This window comes from Colletotrichum lupini, chromosome 5 (genome assembly GCF_023278565.1).
Source record: "Colletotrichum lupini chromosome 5, complete sequence".
In the NCBI taxonomy this organism is placed as follows: Eukaryota; Fungi; Ascomycota; class Sordariomycetes; order Glomerellales; family Glomerellaceae; genus Colletotrichum; species Colletotrichum lupini.
In genome coordinates, this window is record NC_064678.1 from 182987 (window position 1) to 200865 (window position 17879).

General features: G+C 44.9%; 6 protein-coding genes across 6 annotated transcripts; 4 read left to right on the forward strand and 2 right to left on the reverse strand.

Moving 5' to 3' along the window:
• Nucleotides 1-3045: 3045 nt before the first annotated feature.
• CLUP02_09481 (uncharacterized protein) lies at nt 3046-3279 on the forward strand (the record flags this gene model as incomplete). The annotated part of the gene is made up of 1 exon (XM_049288459.1): nt 3046-3279. A coding segment is annotated over one exon (234 nt), but the record flags the coding sequence as incomplete, so codon positions are not given.
• Nucleotides 3280-8621: 5342 nt separating this feature from the next.
• Nucleotides 8622-9416, reverse strand: CLUP02_09482 (uncharacterized protein; the record flags this gene model as incomplete). The annotated part of the gene is made up of 5 exons (XM_049288460.1): nt 8622-8709; nt 8807-8985; nt 9052-9076; nt 9132-9160; nt 9249-9416. The coding sequence occupies 5 exons, from the start codon at nt 9414-9416 to the stop codon at nt 8622-8624; spliced, it is 489 nt and encodes a 162-aa protein (XP_049145604.1).
• Nucleotides 9417-9675: 259 nt separating this feature from the next.
• Nucleotides 9676-11635, forward strand: CLUP02_09483 (flavin-containing monooxygenase; the record flags this gene model as incomplete). Its single annotated transcript, XM_049288461.1, has 3 exons — nt 9676-10288; nt 10350-11449; nt 11501-11635. 3 exons carry the CDS (start codon nt 9676-9678, stop codon nt 11633-11635), a joined length of 1848 nt encoding a protein of 615 aa, XP_049145605.1.
• Nucleotides 11636-12012: 377 nt separating this feature from the next.
• CLUP02_09484 (tetratricopeptide) lies at nt 12013-13159 on the forward strand (the record flags this gene model as incomplete). The annotated part of the gene is made up of 2 exons (XM_049288462.1): nt 12013-12156; nt 12218-13159. The coding sequence occupies 2 exons, from the start codon at nt 12013-12015 to the stop codon at nt 13157-13159; spliced, it is 1086 nt and encodes a 361-aa protein (XP_049145606.1).
• Nucleotides 13160-14197: 1038 nt separating this feature from the next.
• CLUP02_09485 (uncharacterized protein) lies at nt 14198-14864 on the reverse strand (the record flags this gene model as incomplete). The annotated part of the gene is made up of 2 exons (XM_049288463.1): nt 14198-14497; nt 14820-14864. The coding sequence occupies 2 exons, from the start codon at nt 14862-14864 to the stop codon at nt 14198-14200; spliced, it is 345 nt and encodes a 114-aa protein (XP_049145607.1).
• Nucleotides 14865-17693: 2829 nt separating this feature from the next.
• CLUP02_09486 (uncharacterized protein) lies at nt 17694-17879 on the forward strand (the record flags this gene model as incomplete). Its single annotated transcript, XM_049288464.1, has 1 exon — nt 17694-17879. The coding sequence occupies one exon, from the start codon at nt 17694-17696 to the stop codon at nt 17877-17879; it is 186 nt and encodes a 61-aa protein (XP_049145608.1).

Here is a 17879-nt window from a genome sequence, read left to right on the forward strand (position 1 = left end):
TATAATATAAAAAGTATACTAACCGCTGCCGGCGCCCGGACGACTTAAAAATAAGAGACCGGGTCTTTATTAATACTTTATATTAAAAGTTTACTAATATAAATAAACTATAGTAGCTATAAGCCGGCCTATAGCCTATCGTTAGTACCGGATAGGGGGGTATATAGGTCGTAGAATTGCTAGTAAGTAGCCGGGTATACCCGGTCTTTTACCTAAGTAAGCTAAGGAAGGTTACTAACGACCTACTACCCGGGTAGAACTAAGAGCTGCCGCTACTAATTGCTAACGATAATAGTAAGCTAGAGTACGAGGTTTCTAAAGTAGTTAAGTTATGCTTATATAGGGGAAAGCTATAGTACTAGGCGGACTAGAAGGGATATAATACGGATCTAACGTAGTACGATATAAAGAGCTTTAGGTATGCGCCGGCGGTATTATAAGCGTTTTATTATTAATACTTAATTACTAAGGGTCCGCTACGGAACCTAGACGTATAAATAGAAGCTACCGCGGCTAGCGATTTACTACTACCGAGGGACGACGATAATATAATAATAATAATTATAGCTATAGATTTGTTAAAATAAGGGGTAATTAGGAGGTTTATTTTTCGGCGCTACGGATAGCGCCCTCTAGTATAGAGGGGGAGGTAATATTACGGTAGTAAGTATTAGGGCCCCTATGGGCCCCGTGGCTTAGCCTTAGGCTACGAGGCTAAGCTCTTAGTAGTTACGTAACGAGCTAGACCGCTGGGCCCAAAGGGCTAGCTCGCCAGCTTCTGCCCACTGTTCTGTTTTTTCCTTTTTTACGTTAAGTCTTTAGTTAATTAGGTCAATATAGCAGCGTTCCGACCTGCCTCAAGTTCCTTTTCGTAATATAAGTTAGAGTACGACCCTTAGTAAGTTAGGGTAAAAAAGAAGAGGACGAAACCTAATCTTAAATAGAATCCTAATCCCTTATAAATAAGTAAATATTAACCCGGACTATTAGGGAACGTAGATATATAGAATTACGGATTAGCTTAATAATAAGTAAATTAACGCGGTATTAATCTATTTAACTAAGGTTTATAAGAAAAAGGGGCTATAGGGGTAACCCCTATTTTACGAGATCGTAAACGACCTTAGCTATTAGCTAGATAAATAGTTCGCGAGCGCAAGCCTAGGAATTATAAAAGTAGTTAATAGATTTTTTTATAAGCGAGGGGTATTACTAGCGTAATTATAATCGCAAGAGTTATACGAAATATTAATAGTAATAATTATAGAGGAGGAATTCGTACTATAGAACTAGGTATAAGTTAATAAAGTATATAATCGCTTTAACGAATTTAAAAAAAGGGTAAATAACTTAGATTTCCTCCCTATAATTACTAATAGAAATCTGTTATTATAAAAGGATATACTAGGGTAAAATATAGTACTAGAAGTACGATAATCGATAATTCTACTTATTTCGATTTATAACCCGTTACTATTACTAACGTAAAATTCGGCGCCGATTAGTTAATAAGAAAGGAGGTAGACGACCCGAAGTTATTAATAATACGTAGCGACGTAGGGATCGTATATAAATACCGAAAATCTAGTAGTAAATATAAGGCAATTTATAAACCTTAAAAAGATCTTCCTAAAAGAGAAATTATACTCTGGGGGGAAGTATAAGGTTTTATAAGAAACCCTAACGATATTTTATAATTATTATAAAAAAGTTAGAATTAAGGAATACTAGTACTATTTAGTAATTAATATCGTACTCGTAAGTAAAGCCTCTAATTATTACTACGAAGCGGTGCGTAATCTTAATTAAAACGACTTTTTTAATATAATTAATATAATCTAAAGCCGCTTCGAGACTTATAATAAGAACTTAGAGCTCCTATTTAAGTTATAAGCGATTTCTTTTATATTTATAGCTAGAATAATAGAGGGTAAATTGCGAGTAGAGATCCTTAAAGAGCTTATTAATTAAATTAATAAGCTAGCGAAAACCTAGCTAAATAAGGGGATAAATAAGTAGAAAGTCGGATATCTTTATACTATAGTTTAGTATATACTAAAAGTAAAAATAACCCTATATTAAGTACCTAAAGACTATAAGATGCTCTACTCGAGGCTAAGATTTAGCTTTAATATTAAAATAAGAATACTACGCTAAACCTACTTCTAGGTATATAACGGCCCTTATTAGTAATATTAGGTCGATCGAACGTATAATAAAAAAGGAAAAGAGGCTAGATACGGTAATCGTTATTAAGGAGGCCTAGATTTATTAAATAAGTAGAGATTTAACTTATAAGTAAGGTAATAAAAGAGGTAATGCTATATTTATAAAAAGGATAGATATTAGTTAAGTAACTATTCTAAGAAAGAGCGTGCTAAATCGTATAAATAGTATAAAAAGTCGAGGGTAGTAAATAGTAAAACTAGCCCTCGTTAGTTTAACTAATTCCTTATTATATATAAGGGTAGATCCGGGGGTACAGAACCTAGCGACGGTAGTTAAAATAGTAGCCTAAAGTATATACCCCCTATAAGAGATTCGGAAAATAAGGAAGATCTTATCCCCTATACTAACGAATTAGATTATAACGAAATCGACGATATTAACTACTCTTTTTTCGCCCCGTTAACCTCTAGAAAATATACGAGGCTAAATAAATAAAGAGTAGCAAAAGCTCTTAATAAGTAGGCTTTTATTTATGGATAGTAAGAGAAGGTCCCTTAAATAACGGATATAGAGGAGGCTAAAAGGGCGAATTTAATAAGGCCAAAGCCTATTCTCTTAATAATTAAGGAGAAAACGCTATCTTTTTTAATATTTAAAAAAAAGGAATATAATACTAAGTAAATCTAGGGGTAGCTAGAGGGGTCTTTTTTATATTACCTAGATCCTTTAAATACTAAGCTTATATAGGTATTTTATACGAGCAAAAGGTACGGCCTAAACGATTTCTATAGGATTATCCTAGATATTAGGGTATTATAATAGTTAACTAGAGGAAAAGGGTAATTCTAAGCGCTATAAAAGATTGCGCTAATAATACTTAATATATTAACGGCGGGTATTATAAGGATTAGTTTTAGCCTAGGTAAGGAAATCGTTGCCCTAGGTATAATAAAAATAGAAACGTACTTCGAAACGATGACTTTTTATATTTTACCCGTTAATACCCTATTTCTCTTATATTTAAAAGATATAGATCGACTAGGTATTATATTCAATAATACGAGGAATAGAATTTCTAGCAGTAAGTACTTTAAAATAGTCGAACGATAATAGGGGTATGCGTTTATAAAGCTTATTAATAATACGAAGTTAATTAATTATTTAACGGAAAGTGAGCTTAGAAGACTATACTAGAGATTCGGGTACTCGTTAGTTACGAGGCTATATAACCTCCTAAAGTAATTAAGTAATAATAATATTAAAATAGGGGCGCTAGAGTAGTTAATAAAAGTATACTATTAATACTAAATAAATATATAGAGCCTACGCAGATTTAAGTTTAAATTGCGTAATAAGCTTAACTTTAACTAAGAAATCGTTATTAATATTTTCTATTTAAATAGTTAGCTAGTATTATATATAATCGACGTAGTTATATTTTTCTAAGTAGGGTAATTCCTTTAGGATTTATAAGTAAAAATAGTGTGGGTAGCCCTACGAAAAAGCTAGATTAATATATACTAGGGACCGCTAGACGGTATTAAAACCGACGCTAGTACTAGCTTTAAGTTAGTAGAATTTAGGGATAATACGACGGCTTACGGTATATAGCTAAAAGTCGTACCCATTAAAGCGTACTATAGTATTAAAAAAGTAAAGAGGGTATATTAATAATTAAAAAGGGCGTTTAGAATTATTAAAGAGGAAAATCCGGATTCTATTAATAACGAATGCTTCTAAATAGTACTTAAATACTATAACGATATTATGAGGCCTAACGGACTTATACTAACGCTATTAGTATTTAGAGTATATTTAAAAATAACCTTAGCCTTACTACCGTCGCTAAGTATAAGCTAACGAGCCTAAGTAATTAAAAAAATAATATAGGTACTGCGCGAGGTAAGTATAAAAAAGTAAGTTAACGAGGTAATTACTACGTATAATAGGCCCGATATAGGGGATAATCTAAATATACTACTAAATTTAAATATATAAGTATAGCGCGAAATTACTTAATAGTAAGCTAGGCTATATAAGTTAATTTCTATTAACGAGCGCTCTTATATAGTTACGAGAGATTGCGACTAGTTATTTAAAGTGTTAATTACGGTAATTAGACCGTATTATATAGATCCTAACGAGGTGATTTTTAACTTATAAAAAGAAGAAGAGCTAGGGGAAACTATATAACCCGCAGTAGAGGTATAGGAAATTATCCTTAACGAAATCGTTATAGTAGTATTAATAAACGACGAGGAAGAGGAAATTGCTAAAAGGGTACTAATACTACTAGCGAGACGTTATAGAAGATTATAATAGTAAGCCCTAACGTAGTAATTTATTACTAGTAACGAGGTAATTAATACTTTTTATATAGTAAAAGAGAAAGCCGATTTCGAGCTAGTAATTAAACTACGTAAAGAAGGCGTAATTATAATTACTAAAAAGCCGTATAAGGGATTAGATCTTATTGAAATAAATACTCTTTATAATTAAGGGGTCTATTAATTTATCTTATATAACTTAGAAAAATATATAAACCTCTATATATTTAATTACGAATAGTTCGTAAGATTAAAGGGAAAGGAATACCCTAGCCGTACGAGAAGTTTAGATACGTAATTTAAAGGTACGGCGACGTTAAAAAAGCGACGCTGCTTATATAATCGCTTATTATATAGTACTATAGCTAACGATTAATAATAGTATTAATAGCATCGCTACGGAAGAAGGGATACGAGATTTAGAGCCGTAATATTACTTAGGCCTATATTTAATTAGCTACAGGGCTTATAAAGAAAATCCTAGCCTATTTACTAAAGGAAATAGCTAGTAAGTACTTAGAAGGCACGATTATTAAAGTACTTAAGCTATTATATAGGCTTATAAAATCGGGTACTTATTAATAAGCTACTTATTACGATTTTTATATTAATTAATTATTAATAGTTACTTCTACGTACGACCCGTGCTTACTAATCGCGGAGTACGAAAGTAACTAATTTAGGATCGTTAGAATATAAACCGACGATATATTAGGCTTATTTAATATTAACTTTATAAAAAAAGAGGATAAGGAGCTTTAAAAAGCGGGCTTTATAATAAAGCTAAAAGAGGTCTTTATAATAAATACCCCCCTAGTATTTAACGGCGGGATTTTTATAATTAAAGGGGAAACCGTCGTTTTTTAGTAAAAGGGGTAGGGCGAGAAGATTAACCTCGTTAATCTAAACGTAACCGACGTTAAAAAGTAATATAAGGCTAAGCTTGCGCGAGGGGTATATATTATAAGTATTTATTAGCCTAAGGTAATTTTTAACTACGTTAGGGTAGCGTAAGTTATAAATTTAACTAAACGAGACGTCGAGGTACTTAATAAGCAGCTTAAGTAGTAATAAATAAATCTTAATCGAGGTCTTGTTTATTACCTAATTAACCTTATAATTAGTAAGCTCTACGTTTTTATTAATAGGTTATTTACGAATAATAACGACCTTATTTCGTAATTAGGGTATATTATTATCCTAGCTAACGAGAGTATAGGTAAGAGCGAATTTACTATATATAGTAATATAATTTATTACTCGTTAATTAAAAATAAGTAAGTAACGAGAAGTGTACTAATATTAGAGGTTTATAGTATAATTAACGGCGTTAACCTCTTTTATACGATTTTAATAACGCTAAGGAAGATTACTAATTAAATTAGCTTTTTATTTATTTTAATAGTTATTTATACTAATTCCTACTCGCTATACGAATGCTTTATTAAATTAGGAACGACGAAGGAAAAGAGGCTTATAATCGATATTATAGCCCTTAAGTAATCGTACAAAAGGTACGAAATACTTAAGATCCGTTAGATTAGTAATAAAAATAACCTCGTAAACACTTTTATAAAAGTAGTACTAAATAAGGGATTAGAGTAATTCGTAGGTAGTAAAAAAGTTATTATACGAATAGAGGGATAGGTTATATAAAAAGAGTAAAAAAAAGGGGGAAAAGGAGACGACTTAGTAAACGGGCCCGAGGTTAAATTATACTTCTAACTATAGTAGTTAAATTAATAAAAAAAAAGAGAAAGTTAGTATTAGATTAGAAGTCTAATTCGACCGCGGCATATAGCCGACTATATAGGGGCTAATTAGGGGCCCTATTTATAATTATCGTAGCTAGCCTAACCTATAGTTAGAACCTCCTTTTTACACTTACTACGTAGATATTTATATAGTTCAATTAATCTCTTCGTCAACTACGGTTCGAACTAACTACCCTGTAATAGGGATACTAACAGTGAGACCCTCCACCTTGTAGCTGTCTTTCACGGTGAACGGAATCCCTTCCAGAGGCCTTGGAGGACGCCCTGATGCGCGGTAAGCGTCCGAGGCCTGTGCCCCATCGAAGACTTTAGGGTTAATGATGCAAATGGAGTTGAATGTTGGCCCGCGGTGATCGAGTTTGCCGATTCGATGGAGGAAGCGCGCGACAAGGTCTACGCTTGAGATTTGAGAATTAATCAGCGCATCCTGTAGTTGACATATTGACACTTCGGTGATGTTGAGGGATTGTACGGCCTCCATAATGCTTGGTGTCTTGTGAAGAGACTTGCACACTGGTGGAGGCTTAGGGTGACTTAATAGGTGCCGACTGGTTGAGCAAAGAAACAGTACATGAAGGGTAAATCAGGATTCAGAGTTCGAATATCTTCAAAAATGAGTTTATATCCCTCTTTTCTTTTGGCCTATCCAGTCTTCATCGCGAGAGTCTCGTATGCTCACTCGACTGTTGGGACGGAAGGTCGAGACGGTGTCAGTAAAACGAAGGTCGAAGCGGGCATGGAATGTCGAGCCGGAACGCCCCAGTTAAACACGCCAAAATGGTGCAGCCAACGCAAGTTGATTCGTCCTAGCTCTAATCCGACGCTAGCGATTCTCCGGGCCTCAACTTGTCTCTTGAATCTATTCGCATTTTCTCGGACATCGAGGCTATCCACTTCACTGAAGTCATGATAGCAGATGATAATTAGTTCCTGCTATAAATTGAAAATGGGCTAGTGGAAGAATTGGTGGAATGAATAATGCGAAGTTTCGCGCAAGTATGACCGAGCACTAGGTGTGCATCCAAGGTTGCGAGAAGAGAGAGATTTTGATCTTTCTGCCTTTCAGCTTTCATTATGAGAAAGTCCGGGAAACAGAAAAGACACCAAGGGTGAGATTGATGGTTAAAGCAAGTCATAAAGTATGTATGAGGCCCTCACTTGTGGCGAGCTCACCGAGGTAGACCGTAGAGCTGGGCTAGCGAGTTCGGAAGGAGTAGGTGGCGAGTGTTGCACCTGTGACGGGAAGGAATTAATGACAGTCTATTGATGTGATGGAACAACTCTCGCAGTTGAAATAAGGGATGTAAATTCTATATGCTAGATTTTGATAGGCAGCAGCGTTCCAAAGAGCAAACCGTGGCACAAATGGATGAAACGTACTTTGTCCGAGGTAGGTAAATTCTCTTTACCCACGGTGAGCCTGAAACTCTTGAATATGACACCAACTTGTACCAAAACGCACCTTCGGAGTTATACGAGGATCATCGCAAGTATTATATTGTGAGTGCAGCATACTGGGGCCCCGGCTGTGAAAGACTAGCTTAAGCATATGGGCTGCGCAAGGTCGCAAGGGTGACAACTAGTACACCTGCTCCTCAGGAAGCCCAGCCTTAGTCAAGAGGTATATAAGTAAGTTTAAGTAAAAATGTCCGACTCGTAGCTTAGTTGGTTACTTATCATGCCCGGTAGTCAAGACGGACTAGCCCGTAGCATCACCAATAAATTGATGTTGCATGACAACCTTGATGTTCCTTCATGGAGGGTAGTAACAATCACTGGATTGATAACTCGTTTGCAGTCATTCTTTAACTGTCGGCAGAAAACTTCTCACACCGGAGAAGCTTTGCACACTTTACTTCTAGAAGGAATGGCTGGGCTTGGCTCGGACTTGTTTCGCGTTCAGTCCATGACAAGACTGTTCATACACCGAAATACGAAGCTATGAAAGGGGAGTTTTCGTCATTAGGTCTCTGCTGCTCCCATATGTTATTATCAGGGTTGCGTATTGGCGTGTTTATTAGCTTTTCTATTCATCACCAGCAATGTTGGGGGATGTTGACGAATCAATGACCATTTGTATCCTGCGAGGGAGTCCTTCGGAACCTAGAACCCAGATTCTTTACCTTACTTCTTGATATGTTCCCATCTCTCGTAAAATTGAAATCCCGAATACCAAGATTGTCGACGAACTTTGATAAAATTCCTAGTCAAACTTGAGCTTTTGCATTTAAGAATCTGAACATGTGCTTTTGCCAAAATATGGGTGTCACTCATCTTGGACACCCGTGCTTTTCTGGATTGTCCACGCGTCGGCAAGCTGCCGATAGACCCATTCTTTATGGCTGGTGGATCAAAGAGCCAAGCAATGCTTGATCTCCTCGGAATTGTGGCCCGAGGCTTGGATGTCACGGAACGCGGTGCTGACGATGAGCTTGGCACTGGTAGCAAGCGAATCAGTCTTTTAGATGATAAGGGTGTAACATATTAAGCACTGGGGGGTTTCCCATGAAGTAAAGAAACGAAATCTGACATTACCTAGAACCCGAACTTTGGGTGTTGCTGCTGAAGTATTTCAAAGAATGAAGACCGCACGTGGTCCAATTCGTGGTTGACTTTGACCAGCATGGATCCTTCAAGTACAGTAGCTTCTTAATCATCATGCAACATCGCAATTTTTCACCTTGGCTAACGTGCTGTTTTAGCGACAAAAGCCCCTCGTTGGACATTCGTCAGACCTCGTATTCATCCCGCTTAGAAACTTAGCTAGGGTGAAATCCTACAGCGTTTCCCGCGCATATTGTGACACTCGCGGGTTCACTCCGTGCATGTTATTGATCCCACCCCAGCCGAAGCAGCTCACTGTGTCTTGATTGGGACGACAATGCCGATCTGCGCGAATAGAAAGGTGGGGTATGATCAGATAAGATGATCTAATCCATCAATTCCATCCTTCCTTCAAAGCTAAAAGAGTAAAAACAGCCTGTTGTACGGTCATCTTCAGCAACAGGCTTTCTTGGCAATAATGTAAGGTTACAGAGATGGGGAACCTCAATGACACCTTGGCCAGATCCACCCGTGGGGATGGTCCGAACAAAAGAGGACGAAATCGTTTCGCATCTCGATTTGAGTGGTTGCCCATTGACATTTTGGGGTATGGTGGGTGAGATGGGAATTTGCCAAGTGGGTTGATGGATGACGGGTACGCTATCTGACGCTATCTCCCCAGCGTTTGGAGATCACGAGTAAAGGCTCCCACACCCTTGTCCTTCCCTACCAAATCTGACTTACATGGGCTTTTAGCCTTGGTTTCTCTTTTCCCGAGGCATTTGATACGATCCTGTCAATGTCAATCAAGTCGCTAAGCTGTTCAATATTCGGTATTTGGCACTGCACAATTCACAAAAATGGACGGCTTCAAGCTCCCCGAAATCCCGGCCTTGACCTTACAAGAAGGCGTTAAGAAGGACGAAGTTGACGCGGACAGAATTTCCAGTGAATGGCTCTCCAAACTCGAGAAGCGGTTCGCCGAAAAGTCTTTCAGCGACATCTCCGACTTGTTCATCGACGACTGCTGGTGGAGAGACATCGTCGGCCTTTCATGGGATTTCACCTGCAAGCAAGGCCAAGACAACATCAAAAAGTACCTAGCCTCAGCAAACCATGGTCTCTCTGAGCTGCAGACCAACAAGCTTGGCGGGTTGAAGCCATTGCTCCTCGACTTTGACGGCATGGTCTGGATCCAAACTGGCTTCACCTTCCGGACGCCGCATGGCGAAGGAAAGGGATTGCTCAAGCTAGGCAACACTAGCAAAGACGAGTGGAAGGCATGGACCGTCTTTACGCAGTTGGAGAAACTCGATTTCCAGAAGGAAGTCGAGGCACGGCACGCGGCTTCGGTTCCGACGCCAAAGGCGCCCGTCACTAATGGTGTCAACGGGGTCAACCGAGTCAACGGCATCAATGGACACGCCCATGTAGAGCCCGAGGAAGACCTGCAGGTTCTGATTGTCGGCGCAGGTCAGTCTTCATACTCAGCTTTCCATCTTCTTCTCTCGCTAACACAAGACACACCAAACAGCCCAAGCCGGCCTGATGCTCGGCGCACGCCTCCAACACATGGGCATCAAAACCCGCCTCGTAGAACGCAGCGCACGCCTTGGTGACTCTTGGCGAGAACGATACCAAAGCGTCACGCTGCATACGCCGACCTACACCGATCATTGGGCGTTCATGAAGATCCCCGAGACCTGGCCACGGTTCCTGACGGGCGACAAGGTTGCCGAGTTCATGGAGCACTACGGCCAGCTGATGGGACTCGACATCGCCTTCAACACGGAAGTCACAAAGGCTACATATGATGAAGAGAAGAAGAGATACCGTGTCGAGCTTCGCACGCCTGAGGGAACACGGACGTTGTCGGCGCGGCATGTGGTCTTGGCCACGGGCGTGTACGGCGACCAGCCCAAGATCCCTCACTTCTCAGGTCAAGAGATGTTCAGGGGGCAAATCTATCACTCAAAGTACCACAAGACTGCCGCCAAGATCCCCGATGTAACGAATAAGAAGGTTGTCGTCGTCGGCTGTGCCACCAGCGGCCACGATATCTCAGCCGACTTTGTCACGCATGGGGCCAAGGAGGTGACAATGGTGCAGCGACATCCAATCTTTTCCATCTCGCGCGAGTCGTGGGAGAACTCCATGCTCTCACTCTGGACAATCCCGGGTCTGAGTACTGAGGAAGCAGACATTGTGGGCAATGCTATCCCGCTGGCACTGATACGCAGGATGAGCATCGGGTTGACGCAGGCGATGGCCAAAAATGACAAGACGGTGCACGATGAGTTGAAGAAGGCTGGGTTGGTGATTAAGGAGGGCGAAGACGGGTATGGGTTGGCGGACTACCAGCTCATCAAGGGCGGGCAGTATTACATCGACCAGGGGGCGAACCAGATGATCATTGACGGCAAGATTCGGATCCAGAGGTGCGAGGAGGGTATAAAGGAGTTCCAAGCGGATGGCCTAGTCTTGGCAAACGGTACAAAGCTCGAGGCGGATGTGGTGGTGCTCGCGACGGGTTTCGAGCAGAACATCACTACAGTCGAGAAACTGCTTGGGACGGATGTTGTTCAGAGGCTAGATGGGTTCGCGAACTTGGATGCCGAGCAGGAACGCTCAGGTGTAAGTCTAATGATGCGAATGCTTGGAAGAGTTATGCTGACTATTGTGTAGTGGTGGCGAGCCACTGGAGTGCCTGGTTTCTGGTACATGACTGGCAGCTTCATGATGTGTCGACAGTTCTCCTTGCCGCTGGCGTTGCAGATTGCGGCGGTTGAGAAGGGTCTGAACACGTCTTACTATGCCTAGAAGTGACAATAACTAAGGTCAGTCCTACGAGGATGATTAGAGAAGTTCGATGGGAGCCTTGGCTCCTTGGCTAGACTGGAGGACTGGAAGGGGAAAGGGACAAGGAAAGGGTGAGGGGGAGGGCGGGCTGGTGAGCTCGATGGCCCATCTGGATCCATCATCGCGAACTTTCTTTCAACATGGAAGGTAAAACGGTTTCATTCAACATTAAAGATACCCATAACGAGAAAAGAAGAACACTTTTTATAAATGCTGCCAGGCAGAATGGAGGTGACCGCAAAGCTCCCCGAGTAACTCAGAACTCTCGGTCTGGGATGGACCCCAGACTAGGCACAACTGTAATTTGCCCACAAACACAGCCAAAGTCGACTTCACCCATGAGTAGGCCTGCAGGCGAAACGGAAGACAACTTCTCGGCCGAGAGAGACAGTCCCAAATCCTCAGTGTTCTTGTTACTGAGGCTCAAGGTGAGCGAGGTGAGCAAGGTGAAGAAGGTGAAGAAGGTGAAGAAGGTGAAGAAGGTGAAGAAGGCGGGCCTCGGTCATCAAGGTAGACCCACCTCACCTTGCCTTATGCTATCAGCACGTGATGGCGCGCCCGGACCCGATAAGGACGACCTCCAGAGAAGTGTCCTCTAATTCCATGTGCCAAAGGCTCGGCCAGCCACCTTGGACCCCCGGATCGACAGCTGGCAATAAACCACCATCTCGAAGCAACCCTCGCAACAACACCTCGTTCGCGATCGCAGCCCTCCTCACATCCGTCACTCCCTACCACTTCACGATACCCGGACGCGGCCACCCGAATACTCCCAGTACCACAGGCACAACTGACGAACCCGCGCGACCTTGCGACGACACAGACAAACCAATCCAACATCACCACGTCTACACAACCACACAACTACCGCCCAACATGACAGACCTCACGCACTTCGACCTCCTCCCCCTTCAACTAGACCCCCAATCCAAATCTCTCTCCTCAACCTCCTCCTCGCGCGCCCTCGCCGCCGAGCTCTCCCAACTAAACGCCCTCCACCGCTCCCTCATCACCTCCGACACAACAACCCAGCACGGCGTGCCCCCGCCGCCCATGCCCGTGAACCCCAAACGCTCCGCCCAAGTCGCCAAGCTCCGCGACAGCGGCAACGCAGAGTTCCACAAGAAGAAGTACGGCGACGCCATCAAGTTCTACACTCTGGGCCTGCAAATGGCCCTCACCCGTCCGCTCTGGGAACCCTCTCAGCTCGTCCGCGAGGAGGTTTCGGGTTTGTACGCCAACAGGGCGCAGGCGCACATGGCGCTGCAGCAGTGGGCAGAGGGGTCTGTTGACGCCGAGGCTAGCGTCGAGGCGCGCAAGGTCGGCAACGCAAAGGCGTGGTGGCGCCGTGGAAAGTGTCTGATGGAGATGGGCAGGTTGGAGGAGGCGAGGGAGTGGGTTGGCAAGGCTCTTGAGTATGAGGGCGAGGAGGGCGAGCTCGTTGCGCAGTACAAGGAGATTGAGGCCCGTTTGGAGAAGGCGTAAGTCTAAGAAAAGACGTATGATTTCTATCAAAAAGGGGGGTCATGTTCTATACGAGCGCCGAAGGAGTAAAGAGCCATTCCACTCAAAGCACTCAAGGATGTTCATACACAGATATATGGGTATGGCAGCTTGTAGTTCTCGAACGGGTGATGGGGAAATGAGGGGCTAAGAACCTGGCCAAGCAGTCTCGGGCCTGCTTTGGCTGTGCATAAGACCCATGAGAGAGCCGCCTGGCGCATGGAGATGGAAAGCCCGGGTAGACGCAATGGTTTGGCGGCTTGAAGAGTCCCTAGGAATTTGTGATTGTTCTTTGGCGCAGGTTGTCTCATTTTTTGATACAGGCTTGTTTGTTACTAGCCACTACAAACTTTGTCAGCAATGCGGCATCCATCATTTGCGACACTCGCGCCGAACAAACACATCAGGCTGGAAATCAGAGAACGTATGGGTGGGTTGGGTCATTGAGCATTTCTAGTATACCATAGGTACCACTACCTGAACATCCCAGTTTCGTTATAGGAAACCCCCATACCATGATCCCAAGTCTCTTGAGATAGACTCAGCGAGTAATGCGTCTCTGGGTAGGAAATATGTAAACGCAGCCGGAGCATCGCAATAAACCATTTAAACACTATGCATGGGATGCCATCATTGCGACGTTGGCGCTCCAGTCATCCTCTGGATATCCCAACAAACCAAAATCACTCTTCACAACTTGTCACAACTTGTCTGTTTCCACGACGGCCCCATGCCCAATTCTCAATCCGAATCCCATATCCATTGTCCCTCCGTATATCCACTCAAAGGTGTATCGTCTGCCGCGTCTCGTCGTGGGCAATGTTGTACGATGGAGTCCGCGGCTACAGCGAGCTGTCTAGCCGGACAGCATTAGGTGCGAATCCCACTCCTGTCGTTCCGTGTTCGTGTGGCAGATGGCCCGTGACGGTCTGGTTCCGATTATTGTGTTTGTTTGGGTTGTGCGGTAAACATGGCCTGCCACGGCCAATTCTTCGAGGTCAAAGGTTGCTCGACAGTCTCCTACGCAGCCTGAGCAGGCTTCTCGTTCAAGGTCTTGCCGCGCGGACGCATGACGGCATCCTGGCTGCTCATTCTCCTGTCCAGCGCGCGTTCCAACTTGGCACCCAGAGCTAGCTTGCTCAGGTTTGCGCTCTTCTCCTCGCTCAGAGTAACCCTTTGAGAGCTGAGGGCCTTGTTCTCCATGCGGTCGAGGCCAACAGCGATGTCGGTGATCTCGGCGTGAGCCGAATCGTTTGTCTGAATGGTGTTGGCAAATGAGGGCGCCATGCTATATGTGCTGTATCGCACAGAGGTACGCACCTGAGGGGGGGTTTCTGTTAGTACTGCGGTCATTTTGGTCTTTGGTTGAAGAGGACGGCACAGATGGAGGATTCAAGTGAACGAGGGAGGGTCGGCGAGAGGTAGGTAGTAATAGGATTGGATAGGAACGGGTCGAAAGGCAAACAAGATCGGATAGGTGGGTAGCTTGGGGGGGGAGGACCGGGATTTGCGGTGTCCAAGTGCAAAGAAGGGCACAGGGGCGGTTGCGAGCGAGGCGAAGCAGGTGAGAACAGACGCAAGACAGATGCAGGTAGGGCAGTTAGGGCGAAAAAAGGCAACATCAGGAGAGAAACAAACGTACAGAGGGAGCCATGATGGGACGAGAAGAATCGAGCGAGGTAGGCATTGTGTTGATTTTTTTTTGGGTTTGGCGAGATCCCTGCGTAAAAAAGGTTCGTGTCGATGTGGCCGTCCAGTCTCAACTATGGTTCGAGTTTCCACAGGCCGGGGCTTGCTTCACGACTGTCGGACCAGGCAAGCAGGCGAGCCGAACAGGGCGAAAGGGAATTGGCACTGGATTGGATTTTGGCAGATTGGGATGACTGCAGTGAGGTGCAGGATTGCTGCTGGACACGGTGCTCTTTGCGGCAGAGCAGCGGTAGCGGCAGCGGCAGTGGGTGCGGTAGGAAGGGAGCGGTCTCCGGTGAACGTGGCCGTGAACCGTGAAGGTGAGGGCGGCCGTGAGCGACTTCAGTCGTTCCTTGGTGCGTCCTCCGTTCGCTTCGGGGGTATGCGTGTGGGCGCGTGTGGGTTGGACCGTTGGCGTCAAAAGATTGAATGGAACAGCGGTTGCAAGTCAAGTTTGGCGAGCTCTGTGAGGTCACTGGGAGAGCAGGATTGCGGAAAATCAGGGACCTGCAGGCTTTGTGCTAGGTCCTTGGTTGGCGGGTTGGTGTCTCGAGAGGAGCGAAGTTGTCTACTCTACACGGAGGCGAGATGGAGGCGAACTTGTCGGTCGGGGGGGACGATCGATGGGTCTGCACCGGGGGGATTGAGCCTTGAGGTAGTATCGTGGACGTTGAACCTTTGCGGCGGTCCAGAAAAAAAAGCAGAAAAAAGGGAGCGAGTGGTTGATTGATGACGGAGGAGGGACTGGGTTAATTGGGAGGAGGGAAGACGAAGAGGAGAACGGAGGACGGAGGACGGGTCCAGATGCAGATTGGGAAGTCGCGGCAGGAGGGGAGCACGGAAATAATATCAGGCAGGCACACTGCTGTGGATCTGCGCCTGCCTGTTTTTTCTTGCTGCCCTTTGCACTTTCCACGTCTTCTCCTGGACAGGATCCTGTACGGAGTACCTTAGTGTAGTGCGCCTGCCCGACCTGGGGGTTTGGGACTGGACTGAGAGACGGAGGCCGGGAGTGGACGGAGCCTGGGACGCGCTAAGCAAGGCCACCTGGAGAAGGCGGGCAGGCGGGCTAGGCCAGGCCAGGCACACTTTCTCTCCTTGCCTCTGACCTCTCACCTCTCACCATTTAGTGCCCAGTCGGAGGTACCTGACAGGAGTACGTACGGTAAGGTAGGTACCTCTTTCTCTCCTGGCCTACCTTGACTGTTCACTCTCATCTCAGGCTCCGTGCCCGGCACCTGGAAAGCACGGCAAGTAGATGCGTACTCCCTGCACTTTCCCTCTGAGACTTCAGGTGCGCAATGATTCGAGGTGATGATCGTCGGATGTCAGGTTGATAAGGTAAGGTACCTTAAGGCACCTAGAGGCAGGCACGGAGATAGTACATGACACAGGTACCTACCTACCTTAGGTACCTCGAAAAGGGGGCCCAGAGAGGGAGGCAGGGCCTACCTCAGGTAGGTACGTAGGTATTTGAGAAGGGGCGCTTTCACCCCAAATCGATTATGTATGTAGAAAGCACGGCAGGAAGTCACCATCAATAGGAAGGAGAATGGCACTTGTGACTGCTTCAGGTTGACTGGTCTACAGATAGATAGATACCTAGGTACGTACGGATTACTGGAGGAAAGAATGCTGGACTTCCGACTTGCACCTGCAGCAGAAGCACCTGCGCTACTGTCACTTGAGATGGGCTAAGCAGAAAGGAGGAAGCAGCCATGTGCAGAACAGGGATCAGGTCATCAGGAGGGGAGGAAGCGACAGGGGGTTGGTCCTCCTTCACCAACGAATGAACATTGACCTCTCTCATGCATTCCCCCACTCTCAGGCACGGCGAGGGGTGTTGAGTGAGCCTGACAGCAGGGCCAATCCATGTCTCTCATGGCCGTTTTGCCCGATCAACAACGTGAGACGTGTACCGCGACTGCGAGTCTGCGAGAGAGATGCAGGCAGATACGTCTCTCTGCGATATAGATACGCAGCAGCTGGGCATGAGAGCATCACATCACAGCGCATCGCATCGCACCAGAATATGCGCTGCAGCTTCGCTCATACTTGCATTGCGGCACTCATCTACTAGAATGGTATAATACCCTTGGTCTATTTAGGTATTCAACGCCTCTCTGCAAGACAAGACGCTCTCCGGGGCCCCCCCTTCATAGCATCTTCCGAATCAAGTTTACACGGGCCGCAGAAGAGTCAGAGGTCATGAGCTGTGCATAAGACAACACATATGAGAGTGTCATGTTCCAGCGTACCGAAATCAGTCAACCAGGTTGAGCCTGCGAATAGCTTGGTGCTGCGGCCCTCTAATTCTACAAAGTGATGACCTCGATAAAAAAATAGATGTTCGTACACATTGAAATGCAAAATAATGTATGGATACCGGTAGGAGTAACAAGACTACCGGTAGATGAGATAACTCGCTGCACCCTGTTAAACTATTCGTGTGGTGCAGACCAGTTGAGGCGCGTCTCAGCTCACTATGAGTCTCATTCTTGATCTCACGCTCAGTCTCAGTCTCACTCTCACTCATACAACGCGAACAATGACATGACCGGGAGAGAGGTAAACCATGGCAGGCCCAGGCTAGGTTCCTTCCCTCATCATGACACACCAAGTTCAACCTAAATACGCTGCACTTTCCTCTCCCGTCTCCGTGGCCTCCGTGGTACCTAACTTACTTCAAGGTAAGGTAGGTACACAGTGAGGTACTGCAATGGTTGCCGTCCCTTCTTTTCACGTCGGATCTCTTGTTTCTTCCATCCCGCCCACAAACCTTGACTTCAACCAGACAGCATCGGGAGAAATCTCAATCCCACATCCCATGCAATGCAGAAACATCCCGCTTCCCTCCAGGGCCAACCTGGCGTCGGCACGGCACAGACTGTTCAAGGCTTCCCCTGTTCAATCTCTGCATTATTCCGAAGAAAAATCGCCCATTGACTGGATCCTTGGCCTCGCCTTGCCTTGGCCCTTGGGTTATCGTCGTCGCCTCCGCCCACCGGTCTGA